Source organism: Callorhinus ursinus, unplaced genomic scaffold (genome assembly GCF_003265705.2).
Source record: "Callorhinus ursinus isolate GAN/ISIS: 27379988/994484 unplaced genomic scaffold, GSC_fseal_2.0 scaffold47, whole genome shotgun sequence".
Classification (NCBI taxonomy): domain Eukaryota; kingdom Metazoa; phylum Chordata; class Mammalia; order Carnivora; family Otariidae; genus Callorhinus; species Callorhinus ursinus.
In genome coordinates, this window is record NW_027397109.1 from 4,373,961 (window position 1) to 4,399,712 (window position 25,752).

Below are 25,752 nucleotides of genomic sequence, written 5' to 3' on the forward strand. Positions count from 1 at the left end.
AGGTCAGTGCCAGTGCTGCCTGGGGTCAGCATTAAGCAACTACGCCTCAGCACACCAAGACGGGATCGGGTCAGTGTCCCACCCGCCAGCAACTCAAGACCTACAGAGAGATCCACGTTCCCTGCTCTCATTCATTAGCCACTAAAGAAGCAAATGATTATAAGTGCGTGCAACCAGCCCTCGATATTTGTGGCAGTTTGGAAACCTTAGTGAGTCAAGACATGAAGACTATTGTAGGCTGATCCAGATGCCCAGGAAGGGAACACACTCGTGTCTTCTAACCCAAAGGCTGGGATACAGCCCTACAGAGGAGCTGTAGAAGGAGCCAACAGTGTCCAAGAGCCTGGAAATAAAATCTCAAAGGGCCACAGAAAAATATGGAAATGTCCAAACTAGAGAAAAGTGACCACCTTCCTTGTGACTCCAAGGCCCATCTTATCAAAACCAGAGCAGGGTGTGCACTGTGCCACAGAGAAGGGTCAGCAGGTATCACCAAGAGATGGATGTAGGCATAATAGGAGCAAGACCTGCAAAGAACAAGGATGTCTTAAGAAGTAGGGTGGTCTGTTTTTGTGAGGGAGGGAGTAAGCAGTCCCTAGAGACGTGAGCAGAAGCTCAACAACTAGCTGTCAAAGGTGCCATGGATGGGACCTGGGGGCTGGACGTGACCACAGGGATACCGCCCAAAACTGAGATTCTGGGTCTCCTTTACAAAGTCAAATAAAATTCTTTGTCTCTCTTTCTAGATTTTCAACTGTTTAGGAATGACTATGCTATGGAACACATTCTAAAATGATTGGGGCACCTGGGTGGCTCAGTCAGCTAAGTGTCTGCCTCTGGCTCAGGTCATGATCCCGGGGTCCTGGGATCGAGCCCCCCGTGGGGCTCCCTGCTCAGCAGGCAGTCTGCTTCTCCCTCTCCCTCTGCTGCTCCCCCTGCTTGTGCTCACTCACTCTCTCTGTCAAATAAATAAAATCTTAAAAAAAAAAAAGAAGAAAAGCCTTTAAAAAAAATGATTTCCATTCTTTCGACAGGGAAAGCTTTAAATTCTAGGCAGCTGAGAAACCTTCCATATTCACCAACAGCCCGGCTGGCCTACCCTACCTACCTGAGTTACCCTCAAAGGCTGTGTTAAAAAAAAACAAAAATCTAAAGTACTCAATGCCTGGACACTGAATGGAATGAATACCAAATACTCACTCTTGTTTATATAAATATATTATTGGTTCATAACATCCATGCCATCAAGTGGGAGAACACTGGCATTATATGTCCCTTCGTTGCTGCTTGTCGCAATCATTGCTAACCAGACTTTGAGCAAAATTAGCCCGGAGACATTAATAACTCTAGTTTTATCTTCCTATTCTGCCCCTTGTTTTCCCTGACTCTCACAGCTTTTTCTATTTTATCACACTGTAAGCTGACCTCGGAGCTTTTGGAGGTATGGAGGCTAGAATAATCAGACACATGAACAGACCCAGGCCTGTCCTCCCCCCATCATCTCTACATCTAAAAATGACGGTGAGCACTTTGTCTTGACAGCAAAGAGATAAGTATCTTGGACAGGCTGATTGCAAAACAGGTCTCCTACGTGAACTCGAGAGGCAATCGCGCTTTGCCGGGTCATATTCAAATGCTATTTCCAATTTGCACCTGTCTTCAAAGTAAGATCCAAGGCCCTCGAACTGTGAAAGGTTCACGAGGTTATAAAAAAAGACGATGTCGGTCACTATTTAAATAGCTCCTCTATGTGGTCATCCAGGCATTTGGAGTAAACAATATCATTTCTGTAACACATCAGCAATGGGACCTCCTGAGAGGACAGCCAAGAAAGTAGCTGATGTGCTAGAAGGTAGATGTGCCAGGACCTCGGCCTGCCAAGGACCTCAGTTGTATTTTAGAGCCTGACCTCCTCTCTACAATGTTGCTGATGAATCACAATGAACAGTACTACTGAGAGTCCTCTGCACTCCTCAGCTGGTAAGCCTTTGACACCAAGATACATTTATTATTAAGGGAGACATTTTGCTTTCCATACCATCCCTGGGTCAACGATGATGGTGCCCACGGAAAAAGGACAGACAGCAGATGGGAAGGAGAAAACACATCCGGACTTGTGAGCTTTGGGTCTAAATAAAGTAACGTCTGCAATCTGAAGTTTTAATTAGGTAAGGCAGCCGCACACACACACACAGTGGCTGTTGGGAAAGAGAAAGAGAGCAGGCAGGCAGGGGAGAGGTGAAATTCTCGGACTCCTGGTGCCCTGTCTCCAGGGCTCCTGGCCCCTTAGTGAGCAGCTAAGGATCGAAAGAAATGTTGGTCCTATAAATTCTTTAGATCCCACAAATGCCCTCAGCTAGCCTGCCCACAACAGGAACCCTTAGACAACACAGCAGTGTGGCCCACATAACACTTATTAGCCGAAGCTCAAAATGGGGTAAGAGTGAACAGAAAACAGGAGAAAAATAAAGCCCTTGAGACTGAGCCAATGGGATCTGTGGAGGCTGAAGGGCTCCGGGTTTGTGGTATAGGAAGTCTCTCATACCAGACGTCGGAGTGAGTAGTGAAGACTCCATCCTTGAGAGACTCGGGGGACATCCAGCGCACAGGCAGCAACCCCTTTCCTCCTTTCCGGTAATAGTCTGTCTCGTAGATGTCTCTCGTCATACCGAAATCTGTAAGGTGGAGAGAAGGCGCCAGAGTGACATACTCTGAGCAGCTCTCAGGGCAGAAGCAAAGATGTCCCGTCCCTGCTGCAAGGGAGGGCCCTACATCCACATCCAAGGGGGAGCCGCACTTTAAGGAGGCTGGACTTCAGTGTTTGCAGTTGTATAAGGCAGAATCAGTAAGGCATAACTGATTAATCACAATGACAAAGAAATACCAAGAAATCTTGGCTTTCAAATGTTTATAATTTGACTCTTTAAAAAAGCTAATTCCAGAGGAGCCTGGGTGGCTTAGTTGGTTAAGCGTCGGACTCTTGATCTCATGGTCGTGAGGTGGAACCCCGAGTTGGGCTCCGCACTCAGCAGGGAGTGTGCTTGAGATTCTCTCTCTCCCTCTCCCTTTTTCCCTCCCCCTGCTCTCTAATAAATAATCTTTTTAAAAAAGTTAATTCCAAATAAATAGTTAATTTCTTTATTCATTTAAAACGAGAAGCAGTTACACATTATCAAGTCTTACAGTTTATCAAGAAAATATGTACTGTGTAGACCAAAGGTGACTTATATATGGTTTTAAAACCTGGCGAAATAAACAAGGGCATGTTGACTCTTATTTACTCGGTAGCACTGCCCCACTGCCAGAGGAAATAAAATAGTTTTGCTGCTTAATATGGGGGAAAATATTGAAAGTACAAATTCACAGGGAAAAAAAGTACCCAGTAAGATGCCTAGGAGATGCTATTTACTAGGCCCCTGGAGCTATTACTCAATAATGTTTTTCAACATAATACTCCTACTCATTTTTGAAAATTTCTTCCATTTTCCATGTCTCTAGAAGATGTCACATAATTACATTTGATGGCAGGCTTGCTTTATAATCCTAAATTATTGCTTCTTTGTCAGATTTTGATTTTCCACTCAATCATACAACCTTTTCTTACAGGGACTCTTCCGTTCACCTTCCCAGGAGAAAGGGCTGCTCTCCCCTCTAAAATGTTCATTCATGTCTCTAACTGTGCCACAAAGTGGTGAGGCTACAAAGCAAACATAGGGAATAAAGTTCCTCGGACATTAACCAACACAATTTACTTGTACTGAGCTGAGGGCCATCGAACTGCCTCTGGTAAAATTACCTGTCATGTTTGTAATCCATGAGACACTGGGCATAGGAAAAACAGGGTTTTTGAACCCTAGTGAAGAATAAAAATGAAATGTTGAAATCTTATCTCAGAATTAATCCAGGGACATGCAAATGAGAAGACTTGCCTTTACTTGCACAAAAAGGACCAAAAAAAAAAAAAAAAAGGAAATCCCAGAAAAAGAACACAAGCTATTTCTTAACACAAAAGAAAAATTTCAAATTTTAGTGAGAAAAACCATAAGTACAAAGAAAATGGCACGATAAATGTGCTGCCTGGTTAAACGGCAAATATGGTCCTTGCTGACTTGGACTTCAAATGGCAAGTGGCACAATAGCTCTCCCACTGTGATGTGAAACCAGGAAGAGAGTAGCCTGACCCGAGCTCCTGCATGTGCCAGGGAGAGGGTAGGAAGCACGATGCCAACGGCCGGAGGAACCAAACATCTACTGAGGACCTGCCCCATGCCAGCCATGCGCTTAGAGCTTCCCTGCACCCACTTCTTCCCACCATCTCATGGGTCTGCTGTATCAGCATGCCCATTTCAGAGGGACAGAAACTGAGGCTCACAGAACTTAAGGCACTTGGCCCGAGTCTTATCTGTTATTGGCAGAACCAGGATTTAAGCTCAGGCCTTCCGGGTTCCCTAGTGCTGGGGAAGGGGAGCTGGTTAGCATCTCTGTGGGAACAATCTGAGTCCCCATGAAAAAGGGAGGGGAATGGAAAGGGAAGGGGGAAGTGAGCAGGAAGCACAAACAAAGCCCAGACAGCAGCCAGGGAGGCTCTTCCTTGGAAACCCTGGAGCATGACAGCCTCTTGAGCTTCAAGGGGCACCAGATGTGTGGATGCTTCAAAGGGCCAAATCCAGGGACACACTGGTGGCTCCTGAGTAATTCTGATGACTAAGGGATGTTTACTTTATGACGTGGCTCCACTCATCATCTCTGTCTCCTACAAATGAAAAATCACCCTCATTTATAACTATTCTAGAGAGGATACTCATTGTTCACAACTAAAGGGCCAAAATAGTTCATTCAAAATCACTGCTAAAGAAAAAAATTATTGCTAAGGAAAGGTGAGCATTTCCAGAATAGCTCAAGAGCTAGACAAAAAGGTTAGTTTTATTTTACTTTATTATTATTTTTTCTGTACTTTGAATATATCATGCCATTCCCTTCAGGCCTGCAAGGTTTCTGTTGAAAAATCAGCTTATAGTTTTACGGGTTTCCCTTGTATGTAACTGTTTTCTTTTTTTTTCTTGCTGCTTTTAAAATTCTCTTTATCACTACTTTTAGCCATTTTAATATTATGTATCTTGTCGGGGACCTCCTTGGGCTGATTTTGTTGGGGGCTGTCTCTGCTTCCTCGGTCTATTTCCTTCCCCAGTTTGGGGACATTTTCAGCTATTATTTCTTCAAATAAATTTTCTTTCTCTTCTCCTTCTGGAATCCCTATAATGTGAATGTTACATTTGATGGTGTCGCTGACTTCCTTTAACCTCTCCTTTTTCCTGTTCCATTTGGTTGCTTTCCATTACTCTCTCTTCTAGCTCATTGATCTGTTCTTCTGCCTCCTCTACTTCTTATTCTCTCTAGTGTATTTTTAATTTCAGTTATTGAGTTCTTCATCTCTGATTGCTTCTTTGGTATATTTCGTATCACTTTGTTGAAGGTCTCAAATGAGATCCTCCACTCTTCTCAAGTCCAGTGAGTATCTTTATGACGATTCCTTTGAATTCTCTATCAGGCATATTGCTCATCTCTGATTTGTTTAGCTCTGTTGCTGTGATTCGGTCCCGTTCTTTCGTTTGGGACATATTCCTCTGCCCCCTCATTTTGTCTAACTCTCTGTGTCTGTTTTTATGTGTTGGGAAAGTCAGCAAAGTCAAAGAGGTTAATTTTAAATAGATTTTGGATGTAAAGTGTCCCCTACAGTTTCTCAGGATAAATATTTGATGTTTTTCTGAACCATCATCATCTCATAATAGGAAGATAAGGGTTCTGGTAAGAGCAGGTGTTTTCCTGAGCAGCCCTGAGGTTGTATGTGGGTCTTGTTCTGTTTTTCTTTAATCAGGATTAAAAGATCAAAGCAAAGTCCGAACCTAAAGGCTGAAATGAATTTCTAACTAGTGGCCAGAAATGCAATCCAACCTTTTTTTTTTTTGGTGTTTGAGTGGGTGGTGGCAATAAGAGGTCTAACCAGCAGGTTGGTCAGCTAAGTATTATAACAGGGCAAGAGTTTAGAGGTTGATCAACTTGGGTGTGAACCCCAATAAAGGACTGCCACCTCCCTGTCACAGGGATTGCCACGTCCCTGTCACTGCTCCTGCTCTGTGTAGGTGCCTTCACCATTAGGGGACCTCACCTCTTAGAAAACTCCATGGACCACTGGGAAGACAAAGCTCCTTTCGGCTGGGAATATTGGGGGAATATTGGTAGTTTGGATGGTGACTTTTATTCCCAGATCAAAATAACCTGAGGATGTTGCCTCAATTATTTCTGTAACCAATGCTTAGAACTTTTCTGCCAAGAAATGCCTCAAGTGCTGGGAGAGGCCACCTCAGGGACCATGGCCTCAGCCCATCCTTGCCCACTACTTGTTTCGCTGTGCCCACATGTGCTATCGGGATTTGAGCCAACCCGCCCAGGTTTGTGATTGACTATCAACTGGAGATAGCCACATTATTCCCAAGAGCAAGACTGTACTCATGGGATGCACTGGAAAACCTCTTCACAGGTAGGCTAATGCCAACTCGGTCCCTGAAACATGTGTGAGTTGAGTTCTTGCTCAGATCTGGAAAGCTAAGAACACACCTCCGATTTTGACCGTGAAATCTTCGGCCACCATGCAGTTCCGGGCAGCAAGGTCTCTGTGGACAAACTTGTTGGCGTTGAGGTATGCCATGCCATCTGCAATCTCCCCAGCCATCTGGATCATCTTGCTTAGGCTTGGAGGTGCTAGGACTGGATTATTCTGTTGGAGATTAAAAAAAAAAAAAAAAACCTCAGGTGAGAATTGAAGGAGCTTTTCCCACCCTACGTTCTTTCAGGGTGTGCAAATCCATCTTTGTTCAATCTGAGCACCACAGGTCATTCTGCTAAGAAGCAGGACTTGCTCAGAAGGAACATATTATTATGGAGACCATAGCATCTGCTTCGTGGTAAAGTCATGCGCTTGCTCACTGACCACATCACACAAAGCTTCAGAGAGAAACACCAATTAGCACAACTTGGGACCAGCATTTTCTATTTTGGGTAGGGCAAAAATTATTTAAAGTGAAACTAACAATTTCTCGTATTACAAATTCTTGGTTACTCAAATTTTTATTAGTTCATATGTTCCTTTTATTTCTATAATCAAAGTACAGGCAAAAGCACGGAGAGAATATTACAAAGGCTATGTGGAAATAAGCAAATGTATCTCCCAAACGGACACTGTATGCTTTATTTCCCACATAAGCGTTGTTATAAATTATCTGATCTTTCTCTTTCTCTTCAACTTTCTTCTAAAGTACAAAAATATCGAGATTGATGTTTTCACCTTACAATGTGGCATTCTTTGGATTATTATTTTCCGTGGGCACCAAGGAAAACAGGCACTTGCCATTTAAGTCCAGGTGAAGCTTATTCCAGAGGGGGGTGAATATAAAACGGTGACATGGAACATGGATGAGCATTTCTTTCTTTTTTTTTTTTTTTTTTTTTTTGCAGAGGAGGGCAACACACTGGCTTTAGAATTAAAGAGCAATGCCTCCAAATAATAATAATTAATCCATTTGGAAAAAAGTTTATATAAAAATACGTGCCCAAATCTAACCTTAAAAAAAAATACAAAGCCAATCAGCTTGCCACAGGTTAGATGCTAACCACCTCTTGCTCGTGCTAGCACAATAGATCATACCTCAGTTTCCCTGACTACAGAGCATCTGTTACAACACTGCAAAGCCAAGTTGCTCTGACAGGTCCCACATGCCACCTTCCCAGCTCAAACCCTGTGGACCATGGGCAGAACATGCCTGGGTGGGATCACCGCTGGGAGGACGAGCTGGGACCATGCATGGAAAGTGCCTGCCAGGGCCTTGACCCTGGACAGGGTCTGTGCTTGGTGGAGATTGGGTTTGTCCAGTGACGTGCTAGTTTCTGTTGCAAGCTACCTTCTAGAAGCAGGGTAACAACCCTCCAGGTACTTCCCGGTTAGTTCCCTATGCTTGACATACATTTACCTTCTGAAGAGACTATCAACACTGTCTCTGGTGATTTAAAATACTTATCACTGAGTTTCCTGGAGAAGTGACATGATGTCCCCAAGGGTAAGCCTGAGCCACCACTTTCTTTTACACAGGAACCTTGTTTAGACAAGCTGTTTCCCCCATAACCCCTGCCCCTCCAGACCCACCGATGCCTTTTAACCTTTTCGGGGCTCTAGATATGCATGGTATGCTAGGAAATCTGTTGGTGAAATGTTAAGTTTATGCTCATGATACTTAAGCTGTGGAGTATTAAGTATATGTGTTTACTAGAAGTGGTCATTCATAACTAATACGAAAAACAGACTCAATGAAAGGAACCTGGTTGTAAATATCGGAGGAGAGGGCTGCCATTTTGTCAGCTCATGGTGCTGCAGTGCCGTTCTTTCAGACATTTCAGAGAGCGGAAATCTTTCATTTGCTCAGAGCTACTGAAGACATGTATACACAAACACCCACATTTAGCAAAGTAAATGAGCAAATCTTCACTTGGGGAGAAGATGCCAAGTAGAATATAATGAATCTGCAGGACAAGCATACATATTTTTATACTTGACATGAGTTCGGAAGAACAAGTTTAAATCTGACAAATCTAAGAGTGAATTTTAGATCTGAAAAGGACTTGGATAATCATCTTGTCCAACCCCCTTATTTTACACGTGAGGAGCCGAGGTGCAGAGGCCCGCAGCGGCTGCCTGAGGACGGCAGACAGCTAAACAGCAGAGCCAGGACTGAGACGTGTCCCAAATGTTTATTCTGTGCCTGAAGTCGGGGACGCAGGGAGTGAGGGTTCCATACTTTTCAGAGGTGCCTTGAATGAATCTGATAAGAAATACGCTGCCATGCATCTCTAGCCGCCCATCTGATCAAGTGGTTTTCCTTCACTCTGGCTTGTGAATGACCAAAGTGAGCCAGGAAAAGGCATTAAGATCCAGGGGAGCTGGGGACCCACGGAGGCAGAGCAGAGGGTGGGTGTGTTGTACCCTGCTCGCAGGTGCCCCAGGCCACACTCGGCCTCGTGACCCTCACAGAACCACAAGCATCATCTGCTGTGAATAAAGGAAGCCACATGTGAACAGGTGCTCAGAGCTCAAATTAAGGAACTACTACATAGGGGATAATTAAGTTGCAGATTAAAAGAAAACAAAAGATTAAACTCAAGCAGAGAAAAGCTGTAGAAATTCAAAAAGGGTAGAGAAAGGGAAGGATTCTGGCAGGGGCAAGCAGATACAAAGCCTACTCAACTGGAGCAAAGTTAGGGTGAAAGTAAGGACTTTGAACGCACCGAGGTGGCCCAATGAAAGGCAGATGTTGCTGGGATTATTTGTAAGTGTTTATCTACTGGTTTATTCTTAGAATTCCTCACTTTCAAGTCATGCTTCCATATGATAAAAAGCTGGCTGTGGGTTCCTGCCACAGAAGGGGAGATGCCATGGTGACTAATGAAAAATTGCACAGGATTTCAGCCGGTTTAGACTTTGAAGCTCATAACACAAATGGATCTTTTTTACTAGACGAAGCAGAGATTGTGCAGCTGAGGCGATTATCAGTCTGCCTCAGAATTGGGCCTGAAATGCGGGTGCAGAGTTTGAGAAACAAGGCTTCCCGGCCTCCAAGGCGCAGGCTGTTGACAGTGTGGGGTGGGGGGAAGGGGCGTGTGGGTAGAGAGGGGGCTCATGAGGGAGAGGCTGTCTTGTGCATGGAGCTGGGTGGGAGACCACCCCGGCACAAGAATCGCATCCATCTAACACTGAACTCTGACAAGCATTTATGTTAAGACTGCCTGCCCCAAACACTGACCCTAAACTGGGTGTGGCTGTTCCCTGGGGTGAGAAGCCGAACACGACGGGGTGGGAGGGGAATCCACTCAGGGACCAGAGAGGAGCGAGTCCATGCTAGGAGAGAAGTCAGCGGAGGAGATGGTTCCTCCTGGCCGGGGAGGTGGGGGGCGGCGGGGGGAGGTTCAGGGAGCGCGGGCGGTGGAGGAGGTAACTGGCGGTGGAAAATGGAATGCAGGAACAGACGCACGGAGGCATTAGGGAGGGGGGTACTTGAGGAATGGCAAGTGCCTCTCACAACAGCTCACAGGGCCCCCTCTAGTCAGGGAAATCTTTCACATAAAGGACCTACAACCAAGCATGCGGCAAGAAACATTCGATGCTGAGAGTAAGTAAATTTAAAGACACCATATCTCCTGGGGGAAAGGACGGATAACGTGCAAAGTCGGTTAAAACCAAAACTGACCTCTATTTCTGGCCTCAGAGACCTGAGATAGCTTTTGAGATCCCCCCGTGTCATCAGTTCCATGATGACCAGCGTCGGCTGGCCCTGGGACACGACGCCCAGCAACCGCACCTGGGAGGAATGACAAAGAGAAGGACTCAGAGGGTGAGGGTTACCCGTGACTGTCCCCTCCCACGCTTCTCTAACTGTCTGGTGCTGGGACCTGCAGAGCCCAGATGGGCAGGCCCCAGGGGGCTCCACTGGCCGGGGTCTGCCTCCTATGCACAGATGTCTAAGGGCAACCATGAGGTGATGGGGGCCTCTGGAAGGTGGGAGCCAGGGGGGTGGAGGAAGACACCAAACTCCCCAGGTGAGGCCACAGACACCCTGCGAGGCTCCAGGGAAGGGTTCTCCCTGTGTCAGGTTCTGGCTTCCTGGGGCTGTCTCTTACCACATGGTGACAATTGAACTCCTTCATCACTGACGCCTCATTGAGAAATTCAATCCTTTCACGCATGCTCGCGGCCTCGTTCACTGTTTTAATGGCCACCCTGGTTTCGGGCTCATCTTTAACCACGCCTTTGGCAACTCCTTCGTATACCATCCCAAATGAGCCCTGCCCCAGCTCTCGGCTCATGGTGATCTTCTCTCGAGCAACTTCCCACTCGTCAGGTACATACACTAGAGAAGAAGAAACCAGAACTGAGCCAGGTAAGGCAAGGGACCCCCTGGGCAGAACGTGCTTTTGAGGGAAAACCAAAGAACACAAGATGCCACTTCCTAAAGCCCACAGAGAACACTGGGAACAATGACGCAGCTTGTCCCGAAATTTCTGTCAGGCAGCAATACGGTCAAATGCTGGTATTTCTCAAAAAAAAAAAAAAAAAAAAAAAAAGTAAATAAAATCTTAAAAAAATTCTGGTATTTCAAGTCTTCAAGGATTCTGCGATAATCTGAGGATACTAACAGCAAAGAAGAACCACAAATGAGTCCAATTTGAGATGTGCTAAGTATAGAATTCACAACAGGTTTCAAAGACTTAGGGGTGCCCAGCTGGCTCGGTTGGAGGAGCGTGTGACTCTTGATCTTGGGATTGTGAGTTTGAGCCCCACAGTGGGTGGAGAGATGACTTAAATAAATAAAACTTTAAAAAACAAAACCCCCCAAAACCCATAAAGTCTTAGCACAAAAAATCATGTGAATATTTCAATAGTTTTTGTACTGATTACATATTAAAATTGATAATACTTTGCATATATTGGGTTAAATAAAGCATATCGTTAATACTTATTTCACTTGTTTCTTTTATACATTTTTTTTTTTATATGGCCACAAGAAAAACTTGAGGTTACATATGGGACTGGCATTATATTTCCATTGGGAGCACTGTTCTCATCTAGACAAGTGTCTCCAGCCTCATCAAAGACCCCAGGGTGTCTTTGATGGGTGTACAGAAACAACTGAGCTCTGGCCCCGAGGAGCATTCTGTGGTGAGCAGGGTGGAGGGACAGCCGATGAGCAGAGGGGTGTCCCCAGGGCTCTGGCCTGGGCTCTGTGAGCTCAGGGACCTCCCACAACCAGGGTGCGAGGGGCTCGGTGGTGGGACATGCTAAGACAGAGCCCAACTAGGACTTCTCCAGCCCCGGCTTTTGGTCAGTCTGGTTTAAGGAATTAAATAAGTAATTCCAGGCAGGCAGGAAGGAGAAAGAAAGAGGGAGAAGGGAAGTAAGAAAGAAAACAAAACAAAACAGAGGATCCGTCCTGCAACCCGAATGGGCAGAATGAAAACTAAATTACATCTCTGAGGAGTGTCCAATATGGCCTATATTAATGAATCTAGAATTTTCTCTCATACATATTTTTGGATTTCACATTACATGTTTTGGAATTTCATAAACGGAAGTCTACCCTCTGCATGGCTTAGGTGCCACACAGCCCCGGAGAAGAGGCTGATGCTTGCTTAGGAGAGTTAAGTATGCAAGACAAGCCTGTAGATAAGACTCCTCATAATACCCCTCAGAAAGTATAAAGAGACACTGCCTCTATCCATTTATCTCTGAAAATCCAGGCTTGCTTTTAATCAGAATTAACTATGTCGCACACCATAAAAAACGGAGTTAAAACCAATCACATTCCTTCCTTGGGAGGTCCCTGAAGTCAATACTTTGAATCCTTTTCTCTAAATTCAATCCAGCAGCTCTGACTTGAACCAGCAGTCCTAAGCCCCTCCAGCCAGCCTCAGGTTATGGGCACAACGTTATCAGCACTTCCCTCTAGGGGATTTTCGGCGTACTCTGGAGAATGGTGACATGCAGATTAGCTTTTGGAGAAAGGAGTTTTTAAAGCATTTGCGAACTGCAATGTCATTTTGTTACCCCTTGAGGATACTAGCTATAAGGTGCTTGTCAAAAGGCCAAATAAATTAAGTTCAAATGAGGTGATGGTGTTCCTACCTGTTGGCCTGGGTGACAATGAGTTGGGGTTTTGTTTATTTTATTTTTAAAGAAGAATCAAGGCATATTATGAAAGTAGGTCTGGAAAGATACACAATTTGAATTCAATTCACCAGTACTGCCTGATATTATCGTATTAATGCTCTTTCCGAACTTCCTGGATGCCTCGTAGTCAAAACTACAAATGCCCGTCTCCTGCGCTTCATTTCAAAGCAAAGCAAAGTCTCTGGAATAGTCTTATTCCATCTTTACAGAGAGGGAAAGTGGCTTTGCATTTCCCCCATAAATTCCATTGGGTGTGTGATGACTCCTTACCTTACTTTTTAAAAAAAAGCTATCATTTATACAAACAATGCATAAAAATCTTTTTTTTTAATAAGGATCCTCTCCACAAGTAACTACTATTTTAAGTTTGGTTGTGTATCCTTCCAGAATGTTCTCTATGCCTTATATACATACATACATTAATTATAGGAATACAGAGGTGTGTGTGTGTGTGTGTGTGTGTGTGTACATACAAACATATATGTGCCTATTAAAAATAAAACTTTGTGAGATCTTTAGAGAATCAGGAATAATGTCATTATTCTGCACTTGATTCCTCCTACTCAGGGAAGGCTGCTTTTGATTGGCTTTACGGTAAACAGAACTGAATTAGAAACTATTAAAGAAATCACAGCAAAACTTTACACATTTATATAGTGCTTTTGAGTGTCAAAGTGTTTTACTTAAGTTTTTCATTTGATCAGGATAATCAATCAGAATAATCATGAATCTATCTCCTATCTCCCATACATTTACATCGACTTTCACTTCACCGAAAGCCGAGAAAGAGGCAAACACTTTTTCTAAATGCATCTAACCCGATTTCACGCACTTATTCATTCACTTGACGAACCCAATCCAGATACTCCTGTGGGTCAGCTTCCCCACCCGCCCCAAGGAGCTCACCTCACGGTGATGGCGTCACACTGTCCACAAGATGCCAGAGACTGTGTCACCCCGACTTCTCAACTGCCTCACTATGTGACCTGGGCAATCTTCTCCTCTGCACCTCCCAGCCTCACCTACACACAGGCGGGCCTAAGAAAAGCCACTTTACAGGGATGTAGGGACCTATGGGATGGCATTTATAAAAGCCCCCAGCAAAGTGCCAGGTAATGGTGCTAGGACCAATGCCCCACGCTGACTGACTTTGAAAGCTCTGGATTCAAGCCCACGAGGGAGAAGAGATAGCAAACAAGGGAAAAAAAAAAAAAAAAGAAGAAAAGAAAAAGAAAAAAGAAATATCCATGGAGTACAACCCAACTTCCAAGTCAGACCTTCTCGGGCACTGAACTAAATGGCCCTCATGAGTTACTACCCGAGGGTATGTGAATGGGCCGTGAGGGTATAAATTGTGTGATCCCAGTCAGGAGGGGGTGAACAGAAGAACTCCAAGACAGAAAAACGCAGGGAAGCCATGAGTGATCAAAGACAGTCACAGCGACACCAAACTCAAGCTGAAACAAGTTGAAGAGGACGGTCTGGTCAGCTGCGGCATACCCTCTGACTAGATGTCAACAATTAAAACAGCTTTGGTCATTCTAGCATAAAATTTTAGGCGATTAGGCAAATTGATTACTGCGCTGACCAGTCATCTCTGAAGCCTGTCTTTCTTTGGGGCATTCCGCACAGTCCCAAAATTTTCAACATACTCAGTGAACTGCTGAAAACTTTGAAAAAAAAAAAGTGTTAACTAAGACGTATTTTGAGGCCAAAGTTTCCTCAAAATAATGCAACCCTCTTCCCCCTAAATTAGCCACACTCCCGAAAGCTCCCCGATCTGGGATGTCCCCAGGCAGTGACCCTGGCTTAGACACTTACCGTCGGCGGCGCTGAAGTACTCTGGGTTCACGGAAGCGTACAGCACTCCATTCCCCAGCCTGCTGTTATTTCTGTCAAAAGGATAAAATTCAGGTTAAAAAAAAAAAAAAACCCATCTCCGCACATGTCATATTTGCGCTATCAGTTTTATTTGTCCTGTTTCATTAAGTGGCTATCCAGAGGAAGGGAGCGAGGGGGCAGTTCCTGCCTGTCGGCTCTCATCGGGCCCCGAAGCCATCTTGCTAACACGTCCTTGGGCTTCTTCAGGGGCCTCGGATTAAAGCTTTTTATGAAACACTTGTTTCTTTACTTCATCAGAAACTGAAAGGCCTACTGACTGGACAGAAAAGGCTGGGCCCGGTGTTTGGAAAAAAATCTCTGCACGAGCAGCAGTTATCTGTGAGCGAGGGGATGAACCGTACTGGCCCCAATATACATGTTCTGTTGCTGCTGAATCATTAGAAAATGTTCTCTTTTTCCTGCGAGGAACATTTGATGGGAAAATCAGGTTTCCCAATCCATAAAATACTTCCTCAAAATCCTCACGTTTCCCTGCACTCAGGTTCAAACCACCAGACCAGCACAGCCACACAAGGTGTCTGAACTTTTCACAGTCACTCACCTTTTCCTGTGGAAGACATACAACATTATAACCAGCCCTCCCACTATCAACAGGACAGCAACAGGCAGAGCGATGATCAGATGGATGAAGTTTTCATATGTTACTGCAGAAACAAGGGAAATGATAAAATATCACTAGGTGCGCAAGCTGGTCGTTTTTTTGTTTGCTTTGTTTTGTTTTAGCTGGAGGTATGAAAAAAAAAAAATCCCCGAAAATTCCTTTACTGCCCTATCACAAACTAGGAATTCTGAAGGTAAACAGTGTCAGATAGAACAGTAAAAAACTCTGAGTTATTTGGAAACAAACAAAAAAAAGACAAGTGCACACAGAGGAGTGAACTCATTTTTAAAGTACAGTGTACTCTGAAATAACAGTTCAAGTGGTGGGCTCGAGTAAAATAATCTTTGTATGCAATTCAATGACTACTAGTGCATGCATATACACACACACATTTGCAAAATTAAAATGAATGGATTCTCACCTGTAGGGAGCTCAAGCTGTACTGACCCTTGTGTTTAGATCATAAATGTATTATTTAACCTGTTTGGTATGCAACTGGTGTCCTAGTACGCCATACTGACCTTTACCTGTCTTAAGACAGTTCCACAGACAATTTAAAAACACCTAACTGGATGGCACCCCTGGCCAAAGTTGCTCTGATTTCTCCCCAGACATTAGGGTCTGGTTACAAGCCTGACCGCGACATCTGCTCATCACCATCACCAGCACTTAGATGACAGGTGCCAGGCTGGACACCGGGGATGCTGCTGCAGACTCTGCCAGAAACCACAAGTCAGCATGTTCCCAGGTGGCACAACAACTAAAAAGGTGGACCGCCCACACTGCAAGGATGCGGAGAGGAAGGGAGAGGAGAGAATGGAGTCGGGGAAGCTTTGCAAGTGCAGAGGAAATGCTGGAGATGATACTGGCGAGAAGCAGGGCTGGCTCCCAAGGGGCCTGTTCAAGCCAAGCAGTTTGAACCTCATTCTGCAGATGAAAGGGAGCCAGCGTGAGCTCTGGGCCCCGCAGTGAGCCGAGCAGATCTGTGTATGTTGGGATGGCGGTGCCTGAGGTCAGCCTGAATGGAGGAGGCAGGCACGGCCACGTCTTGGAAGGTTCCAGGGGGCGGGAGGGGACCCGGCTGTGTTCTGCATTATCCAGCCCAGACCTCACAAAGAGACCACTGCCTCTTTGCTACGAATGAAGAAGGCTCACAGAGATGAACTGTCCTCCCCAGGGTCACGCAGACAGCAGGGAAGCCATGGTCCTGGGACCTTTCCTGCTCCCACAGCTCAGACCTACCCCCCACGGAAAGTACCCTAGGGGCCATGAGTTAATGGTGGTGGCAGCAGGGGCAGGACTTCAGTGACACAGAAGACGCAGAACCAATGGGGTTGAATGGGAAATGGGTGGCTGGAGAGAGAGAGAGAGGAGGATGTAAGGTTCTAGGCTTGCGTGGGGGGCGTGGATCACGGCGCCACTGACTGACCTTGGGAACAAAAGAGATAGATAGAGACTCTGAGGGCAGCAACCCTGATTTTGGTTCTGGTACTCATGGAAGTGGGAGGCACTCATGGGACACCCAAGTCGAGATGTCTATGCGGAAACGATGGAACTCACTGGGCACCCAGTGATACCCGGTAGAAGTCACGCATCAGTGATTATTTTGCCCCTAAAAATCATCATCATCATCATTATGACTCTTTACGGATTATTAATGCTATTTTAATTTTTAAAATTAAGGACACTTTCCTCAGATCACTCTCAACATGGATGCATCTCCTGCATTTTTTAATTCTTGAAAACACTCTCAACTCTCACTGCCTTTGGGAAGCCAGCCGAGTTTTAGTTTTTCTTCCCAAGGACTACTACTTACATTCATATCACTTAGCCTACTGGTCAGGTTGTACCATGTTCTGTCTGAGTTTCACAATTCAGTGGGGACACGGAGAAACTGGAACAGAGCCGGAGAGGAGCAAAATGATGAAATGGCTAGAAAATTGGTCTCTGCGACTGGGCAACAAGAAAAGGCCAAGAGACTGGAGATTATTTAGTCTGGAGAAGAAAAGTCTGAAGAGTCATTTAATAGCATTCAAGCGCATGAAGGGTTCCTAGGACAGCGGTTGCCAGAAAGCTTGCAAAGCTTCCGTCTCCTCTGAGGATTAAACAAGAGGAAAAGAGGCTACGCTGTAGCAGGAGACTCTTGTCTGACATAAGGACAAACAGCAAAGCAGGCATGCAGATTCCATTTTCCTGCAGTATGTGCCAACTTCTGCTGGAAAGAGTCCATCCAGAGGGGCTCTCGGGGTTCCCAGAGGCATCCCAGCACTCCCAGGGTTAAAGACGGGGTAGCAATGGCAAATGGGAGCGTGTCCCCTCCGAAGGGAAGCCAAGGCTCCTATTTCAAAGACTGCGGCCTGATGCTACACTTCTAAACCTAGGCTCTGTTCCTAAGGGATGGAAGCAGAGAAAAAGAGAACAGCGGAGAAGGGAAAGCCAGCCACAGCTCTGGAGAGGGTTCTAGGCATTACTGTGAAGGTTCTAGCACTGGACTGGGTGGCAGAGGCTCGCTGCCGAGAGCAGGTTAGTGGGCCCCATGGAGAATTCAGACCCTTGTAGCTGATGGAATTCTCTGCCTGAGCGATCTGTTTACCCCTAAAACCTGAACTCAGGCGCAGTTTTAGGCTCATAAAATGTTACCTCAAGGTCTGCAATTCTATGCACGCCACCCTTCTTTTGATATTTGTACTATTAGGATTTTCAAATACCTGTCTTTGACTCTTAGGCGCTAACCAGGTGGACGACTGGATTGGTTGGATCCTGAATTTAAGAACTCAGACGCCAGCTCAGGGCAGCACAGATGTTGGACCCAAGGCGGGACCACGGACGTGAGCACCACCCAATGGACCCAAAAGTGGCACCAGTAAGCACGGTGGACTGCTCTTTCACGTGGGGCAGCGCGGAACAGTATTAGGCCAAATTAGATCCCATTATCTGAACATGAAATCATCTGAAAAACTGGGTTTCTAATAAGAAACAGAAACTCAATGTGGAAATAATGAATACTTATGTCACCAAATAAAATACTGCATTTTCTCGGCCCAGGAAGCATAGGGCCCGTGGTGTACTTACACGTTTTACAACACCCAGTTTTCAAATCTGAAATCCTGGCCTAGTACTGTCTTCTAAGAATTCTGTCTTGTCAACGGCTTGAGTATAAAATGACAACATAGCCCAGTCTCTGTGCCAGACAGCGAGCGCTGTGTGCATTTGATGTGTGCTGGTGCTTTAAAAGTGCATCTGTATTTTTACTGACAGGCAGTGAAGGGGACAGTGCCTCAGTGTGAGATGCCGTTACAAAGACTCCTACCCTGGAACAGGCTGGATCAGATGGCCCCCAGATTTTGGTCACCCCTTAGGATTCTAAGCCCTAAATCCAAGCCCTAACCAGCTGCCCGAATCAGACAAGAGGTGGAATGGTCAATTCGGCGCTTTGTAAAATGCTTCGCACATAAAACAAGTTGAGAGCGAAGGCCTCTTGCTGACACCCCCCCCCAAAAGGGGCTTAGACCCTCTCCCTGACCATCAAATGAGGTAGGAACTCCAAGCAGCAGCTCCCCCTGCTCGAGCTCCCAAATGAGGTGCTGACAGAAGTGTGACCCTCCTGAAACCTGGCCAACTTGGTTCTGACAGAAAATCAGAAAGTCAGGGAGGGCCCCGACAGCCCAGGCTTTACCCAAGCCCGGCCAACCTGCTTCTGCATCTTCCAGCTCCTCCTTCCCCAAGCCTTACTTTTGGCTGGGACGTAGAAGAACACAGGATCCGTCCAGGACCCATTCCCAGAGAGAGAGGTGGCCTGGATCCGGGCCGTATAGTTCCCGGGGTTGAGCCGGTTAAGCTTGGCGCCTCCATACTTCCTGTACTCCTGTCTCGATACACATTCCCGCTGATCCTGGGGAAAATAAAACACAAGTGCCAATTCCCCACAAGCATGTGAGAAATGGGTGCCTCTTGCCGTGCTCTTGCGCGCGTCCCACCTGACAGTGATCCCGATTCGCAGTAACAGGGAAGAAACCAAGTGTTGAATGGCAGTCTTCCAGTAACTGTAAACACTCCCAAGTTCTAACCAAATATATATCTATTTTTTTGGTAATCAAAAAGAGCGCCAGAAAGAGAAAAATTTCTTTCTGGCTTCCGCCGAACGATCGTTTTCGGTAACAAAGTAGTTTCTTAAGGGGGAGAACAAGCCCCCCTCCTCATATACTCTGAGTATTCTCCTCAAAGAGTGTGGAGTTAGTCGAAGGACTTAAGTCCTCATAAAATATGGGGTTAAGTCCTCAGCTAACCAGAAGGTGACCTGTGCTGTCCTGTGGCACATGCTATCAACTGGAATGGAGACACACCCAGTTGTGGACCACTGTGCCAGCCTTACCTCGATCTGTGATCCATATTTTATTTCATACATTAGAATCAATCCGTTGGGATTCTCAGGTTCCGGCCACTTTAGAAAGATGGAGTTTTCAGGCCTCGACTCCCAGGTCACCGGCCCAGGAATGTCATCTGCTCCTTCTGTGCAACAATTTAAACAAACGATAAAGTTGGATTCGGGTCCGCCCCCGCCCCCCGGGGGGGCTACCCTGAGCATGCCCTCCCCCAGTCTGTGTGTGCAGGGCTGAGGGCGGGGACCACATATACTCCCCCAAAGCTGGCTGCTCACACGTAGCATAGGGTTTGGAATCCAAGCAATGTAATGACCTGTGAGTCTCAAGACGCCACGATACCTTTCCTCCCCTCAGCAACCGCGCCCCCTCACCCCACCCCAGAAAAAGCCTCCTGTATCAAGTACAGTCGGAAAGGAAAATCCCGGCAGCTTGAGTAACTTATTTCTGGTATTTGGCTCCTCCCACTCGAGAAAGGAAACTATGTGATGCCGTCAAACACAAGCAGCATCGAAAAGGCGCCTGGTGAGCAGAGGTGGCTGGCAGCAAGCCTCCAGGCGGCGACACGGAGCCCTCCAGGCCTGCATCTGCATGTGGCAAATGCAACTCTGATGCGGGCATGAAGGACGGCCCAAGAGCTGGGCCTGCCGCATCCACCCTTCCTCCAGCCAGTGCTAGCTGAGGCTGGGTGCTTGCACTCTTGCTTCTGCTTAAAGCAGCAAGCCAAGTGGTGAGCAAGAGTCCCTGCAAGTTACAGCCAGGGAAGGCTCTGAGAAATGAGCTGGCTTCTGTCTCTCCCAGAAGGGTGGGGAAACTGAGGCCAGGGAAGCTGACAGCGGCCTTGAGACATGCTGTGCGTCCCCTCCTAGACTCCACTTCTTCTGGGCTCCTTCTCTACTACCTGCTGACCCCGGGCAGGAAAGAGGATGGGCAGTTCACCTATCCTTAAAGATGGATGGATGGCAGTGTGAGTAATAGGCAGCTTCTAACTTCCAAAGGGGAAGGTGAAGACCCAAGAGGCAGGACCAAAGGCTACTCCAGGGGTTGACCTTGAGGAGCGAAGGTCACTCTGAGTCAAGGCAGCTAATGGATTCCACTGAACCTGACGACTCTTGAGGGACCAGGCAAATTTACATGTGTACAAATGGGAATAGGGCCATGGGAATGTACAATGTGAACCAAGTGGGAAGAGGGGAGTTGACCCCGAAGGGCGCTCCCTGCTCTTGTAGGACTTTGTGTGAAGACTGGGTTGGGAATGATGTCATTATGAATGGACTCCATTTCCTGGGCTGCTGGTCTACCATCCTGCCTACAAATGACCACCCGTTCTTTAATAAGCAGGACGGAGACTAAGGGTCATTGCCCTGGATGACAGATTTTGTGTCCATAGAACACAAGCTTCTCCACTGGGCTGTGAGTCAGGAGTGGGGTTCGCTGGATCACACCCTACCTGCAGGCATGGTTCTTGCAAAAACAAAGTTGGAGGCGCTGCAGCCCAGCTTCTCAGCCTCGTGGTTACAGCTGTGGATGTCAATGCGGTACAAAGTAAAAGGCCGGAGGTTAGAGATTACAGTTCTCTCCCTGTTATCCACTCTGCTCTCAAAGAAAGGGTATTCTGTCTCGAGCTCTTCTGGGTCTGTGATATTATAGGTATCTGCCACCGTGGTGTTCCTGCTTCGGCTAGACATGGTGGTGTTGGTGACTTGGGTGATGTCTCTCCGCTTCCTTTCAGGTCTGCAAGGAAGAGAGAAACTTGGCCTGTAAGTGCCTCTACCTCTTTTGTCCCTTCTATGACTTGGGTTAGAGTAACGGAAAGAAAAGAAAAATCTTAACTTTGGATGAAAGGAGCTATTCAGCCCCTTTGGATAAAGACCAACAAATAATACGGGGATTTCCTTCTTCGTTATTTATTTTGCTTTCTCTACTCTGCAAACCTCAGAATCAGCGCACAAACTGCCCCCTGGCTCCCAGAGTGGTTACTCGATTGTATCTAGAGGCAAACAAATGCCTCAGTCACTCCTGGCCCTGCAGCATCCTGGCCCTTTGGTCAGAATGTCCATGCCACCTGGTCCACTGACCTTATGGTTAAGCATTAAACGTGACCACCCTGCTGGCCACACTAAGATTTATTAGGGGGTGAGGTGAGAGGTGAGCTGTGTGGTGTAGGCCCCAGAGGGATGGCTTCTCTGACCCCCTTTGTGGAAAGAAAGATACCAAGCAGCGAGCACTTGCTTGGACCCCAAGACCCTTCCCTCTGGGGCTCCCACTGACTCTCTCTTCCTCTGAGACCCTAGTGTCTGTATTTTTCACACTCCTGGAGGTCCTTCCAGTCTGGCTCCGCCTTACACTGAGCAGTGACCTCCTGTGGCCTCTCCAAGGCCCCGCTGTTGCCAGGGGTAGAGTCACTGTCATGGCCCTGGACTAGGGCTTAGAACAACAGCTACAAAAGCAATAGGACAGCAAAAGAGAAATCAAAAGAGAATGTTCACACCCAAAGGGCAGATGAGGCAGTCCACACAGCTGGACAGGGGGACTGTTCCAGTGGCTACTGTTGTGGGCTTTGGGCTCCCCTCAGAAACCCTGAACACAAGCCCCTCGCATTTACTGAAGGCAAGAGCACCTGAGAGTAAGCACCCAGACGAGAAACAGCCACCCTCAGGCCAACCACCAGAAACAGTGGGAAGCAGGCTACTGTCTGTTCCGCACTGAGACTGTCCGCGGGCGTCACGCATCCTGTGCGCAGGCAAAGGGTGGGGAGGAAAACAGAACCAAGCTCATCCGGGAAAGAAAACCAAGAGCCCAAGGCAAGGAGAAAGATCACAAAGTGGGAATGCTCATCAGTTCTCATGTAGGGGAGAAAGAGAAGTCCCACAGGGAATCAGGGCACCTGGGAAGCCATTTGTGGCTCAGCTGACCCTCAGCAGGCTTCCTGTGGGTCCTTATTTGCCTTGAAGTGAAAAACTTGGAAGGGAAAAGCAGGGGGCTTGGGGAAAGGGCCTCTGGCTCCCCAGTCTGCCTGGCCCATGGATTCCCCTGCACAAAATGCCATCACCACTTTTGTGCAATGGCCCAGTGGGTCCTAACCTAAAACACGAACCATTCAACCCAGATATGCTCATTCCACCAGGTAGAGAACTGCAGAGGCAGGCCGTGCGCAAATGGCCCCAAGGCATTCGCTTTCATAATATTAGGGGAGGAAAGATTTAGGAGATGAGGCTGATCATTTCCCATCCTCACACCCCGCACACCAGTCAACCTTCCTGGAAGGGAAGGACACAAGGAACTACATTTATTGCTGGGGAGATCTTTTTTGACACCTACCAGAACAAATGTCCTGCCTTCTCTTCAAAACCAATGCAACACATAAAACCAACACAACACACCCTTATGTCTATAAGAGAGAAGTTGCTTGGGTTTAATCCACTGCAAAAAATATAATGCTCTGCCCAAACCCCTCCCACAGCCCATCCCCATTTACCTGGGATTACACCTGTTACTAGTGACACCAAGTTAGGGACTGGGGGGAGGGGGGGCCACACGGGACATTATCAGGAAGACAGGTATGGGGCAAGCAGAATGGCACACCCATGATTCTTTGTAAACAGCCCCATTTCCAAATGGTGTGACCAACAGCAAGGATCACTGTCACCATTCCCCACTCCCACCCCATGACACAACTAGCTTCATCGGAAAACCTTGCAGTCTTCAACATCTTCCAACATTTCAGTTACTTAAACCCAACTACATGATTTAAAAAATAAAGGCAGTGGCCAAATGAAAGACATTCACCACCAAATACGGACTCCAGAAAGCAACTTACAAACTCTAGCTTCCATTCTAATTCAAACCATATGGCATACGTTGGACAATGTGTAATATACCAAACCTGACTTGACTGGCTTATTCTTGGAATGAATTGAAAGAGGGGCGCCTAGGTGGCTCAGTCAGTTAAGCGTCTGCCTTGGGCTCAGATCTGGTCTCAGGGTCCTGGGATCGAGTCCCGCATGGGGCTCCCTGCTCAGTGGGGAGCCTGGTTCTCCCTCTCCTACCCGCTTGTGCTCTCTCTCTCTTGCTATCTCTGTCACTATCTCTGTCTCTCTCTCAAATAAACAAATAAAATCTTTTAAAAAAAGAATGCATTGAAAGAAATAAAAATCGTCTTTGGATAGCTTAAACAAAAAAAACCTTCCTTTATGATTCAATCATTCTGCCAGCCAGACATTCCTTCTATCAAAATTGTGTTGCAAATTGAGTGGACATGAGAGTTATACCCTTGGTAGGAGGCATTAAAAAAAAAATACGAACTTCGTATAAATTGTGGCCATTCACCGCAGGCAAATATAGTATTTATATTCATCCTAAGAAAAGCCAGAATAGCGGGTCAGACTTGTCTTAGGAGAGAGAATGTCGGGGGCCAAAGTGGTGGACGCACGCACTTGTCAGGGGGGATTTGGCATAGAGGAAACTTATTTTGAATTCAATAACACAAACACAATGCATTGCTAATATCCGTGTCACCCATAGCCGGCCTTCACATTGCCTGATCTTGCATTCCCCATGTGATGAGAAAGAAAGGTACTGCTTTGCAACTACAAACTGAAAGCTCGGAGCCCTTTAGCAAAACTTCTCCAAAGCCTGGACTCACAACCTGAACTTCTGGAGGGCCGGTGGGATGAGACAGCAACGGAGCCAACAGCTTTCACTGGAGAATAAACAGGTAACTCCTGCCCAACCTGTTTGGGACACTCTCAATCCATCTGCTTCTGTGTCCACAGCAAGTGGCACTAGCTGAGCCTCTCTGCAGGCATGGGGGGGGGGGCGGGGGATAGCCCACGTTGAGAAGCAGTGCTACCAAAAAGGCAAGAGCCCTAATGTGTCAAAATGTAGGGCCAAGTCCCGAGTGGATCGTTCATGAATTAGGCTGTTGGAGAAGTCACTATGCCTGAATTCTAGTTTTTAAACATCTCTGAGCTCCTCAAACGCTCTTATTCTTGGAAGTACACATGACCTACAGACAATCGGGACTAATACTTGAACCACAGCTCTAGGAGGAGAGGTCTCCAGTGGAGCAGGTCAGGGGGACCCACAGAAGGCTCTCCTACCCTCACACTCCAGTGGTTTCAACTCCTAGAGAGGAGAGGAGGGGCAGAAAGGCACAAAGCAATGAAGAGCTTCGTTCTGAAAAGAATGCCCGCCACCCTAAGAGGTCTTTCGTTCTTAATGATTTTTCAAAGTAAGTTGGCTATCTTGGACTATTACCCAAATATCAGGAAGGTCACTTGACAGGAAAAAAAAAATCACTTTAAAAGCCATTTGTCGTTACAACCTAAGTAAGCCTTTAAAGGCAAAGTCATTACAGAATAAACAGAAGCTATGGGCTTCTGGTGCCTCTCGGGGTCGGGGGCAGGAAGAACAGCGATCACAGAACACGCCGGGCAGCGGGCTGGTGGCTGGGGCACCGTGGGGACGAGGAGCGCGTAGGTGCAAGCGAATCCAGCTCCTCCACTCACATTTCAGCCAAGAGGCTGTTTGTAAATGCCACACTATAATCTTCCAGGAGGAAAAGGGAGACGGGGACCACCACTCTGTTTCCATCTCCTTCCCCAGATATTGCGGGTACCCTGATGGACTCCCCTCCATGTTTTGTTTTGTTTTTTTAAACCATTTCTTATTGTGGTAAAATAAAATTTTTGATTAAAAAATACTCAAATCTTGCCATTTTAGCCATTTTTAAGTGTACGATTCAGACACTGATTGCATTCATGATGTTGTGCAACTATCACCACTGTTTCCAACATTTTTCATCACCTCCAACAGAAGCTCTTAGACCCATTAGGGCCCAACTCCCCATTTCCCCCTCCCCCCAGGCCCTGGAAACCTGGCATGCACTTCCCATCACCATGAATTTGCCTCTGGTAGATGCTTCCTATGGGTGGAATTCTACAGTATCTGTTCCTTTCGCATCTGGCTTCTTTCACTTAGCATGATGATTTCAACGTCCATCCGAGTGGTGCCCTTCGTCAGAATCTCATTCCTTTTTACGGCTGAATAACATGCCATTGCATGGCTAGGCTGTATTTTGCTTATCTATTCATCCCCTG

At 46.6% G+C, this 25,752-nt stretch overlaps 1 protein-coding gene across 2 annotated transcripts in view; it reads right to left on the reverse strand.

The window, feature by feature from the left end:
- IGF1R (insulin like growth factor 1 receptor) overlaps positions 1–25,752 on the reverse strand; it is a 291,314-nt gene that overhangs the window by 12,989 nt on the left and 252,573 nt on the right. For both annotated transcript variants that reach the window (XM_025892942.2, XM_025892943.2), the window contains 9 exons: positions 21,102–21,385; positions 19,645–19,781; positions 19,005–19,164; positions 15,213–15,315; positions 14,591–14,661; positions 10,723–10,952; positions 10,293–10,403; positions 6,616–6,775; positions 2,546–2,675 (listed from right to left, as the gene is read on the reverse strand). In XM_025892942.2, the coding sequence (XP_025748727.1) occupies positions 2,546–2,675; positions 6,616–6,775; positions 10,293–10,403; positions 10,723–10,952; positions 14,591–14,661; positions 15,213–15,315; positions 19,005–19,164; positions 19,645–19,781; positions 21,102–21,385 (1,386 nt within the window). The remainder of the gene's footprint in view (positions 1–2,545; positions 2,676–6,615; positions 6,776–10,292; positions 10,404–10,722; positions 10,953–14,590; positions 14,662–15,212; positions 15,316–19,004; positions 19,165–19,644; positions 19,782–21,101; positions 21,386–25,752) is intronic.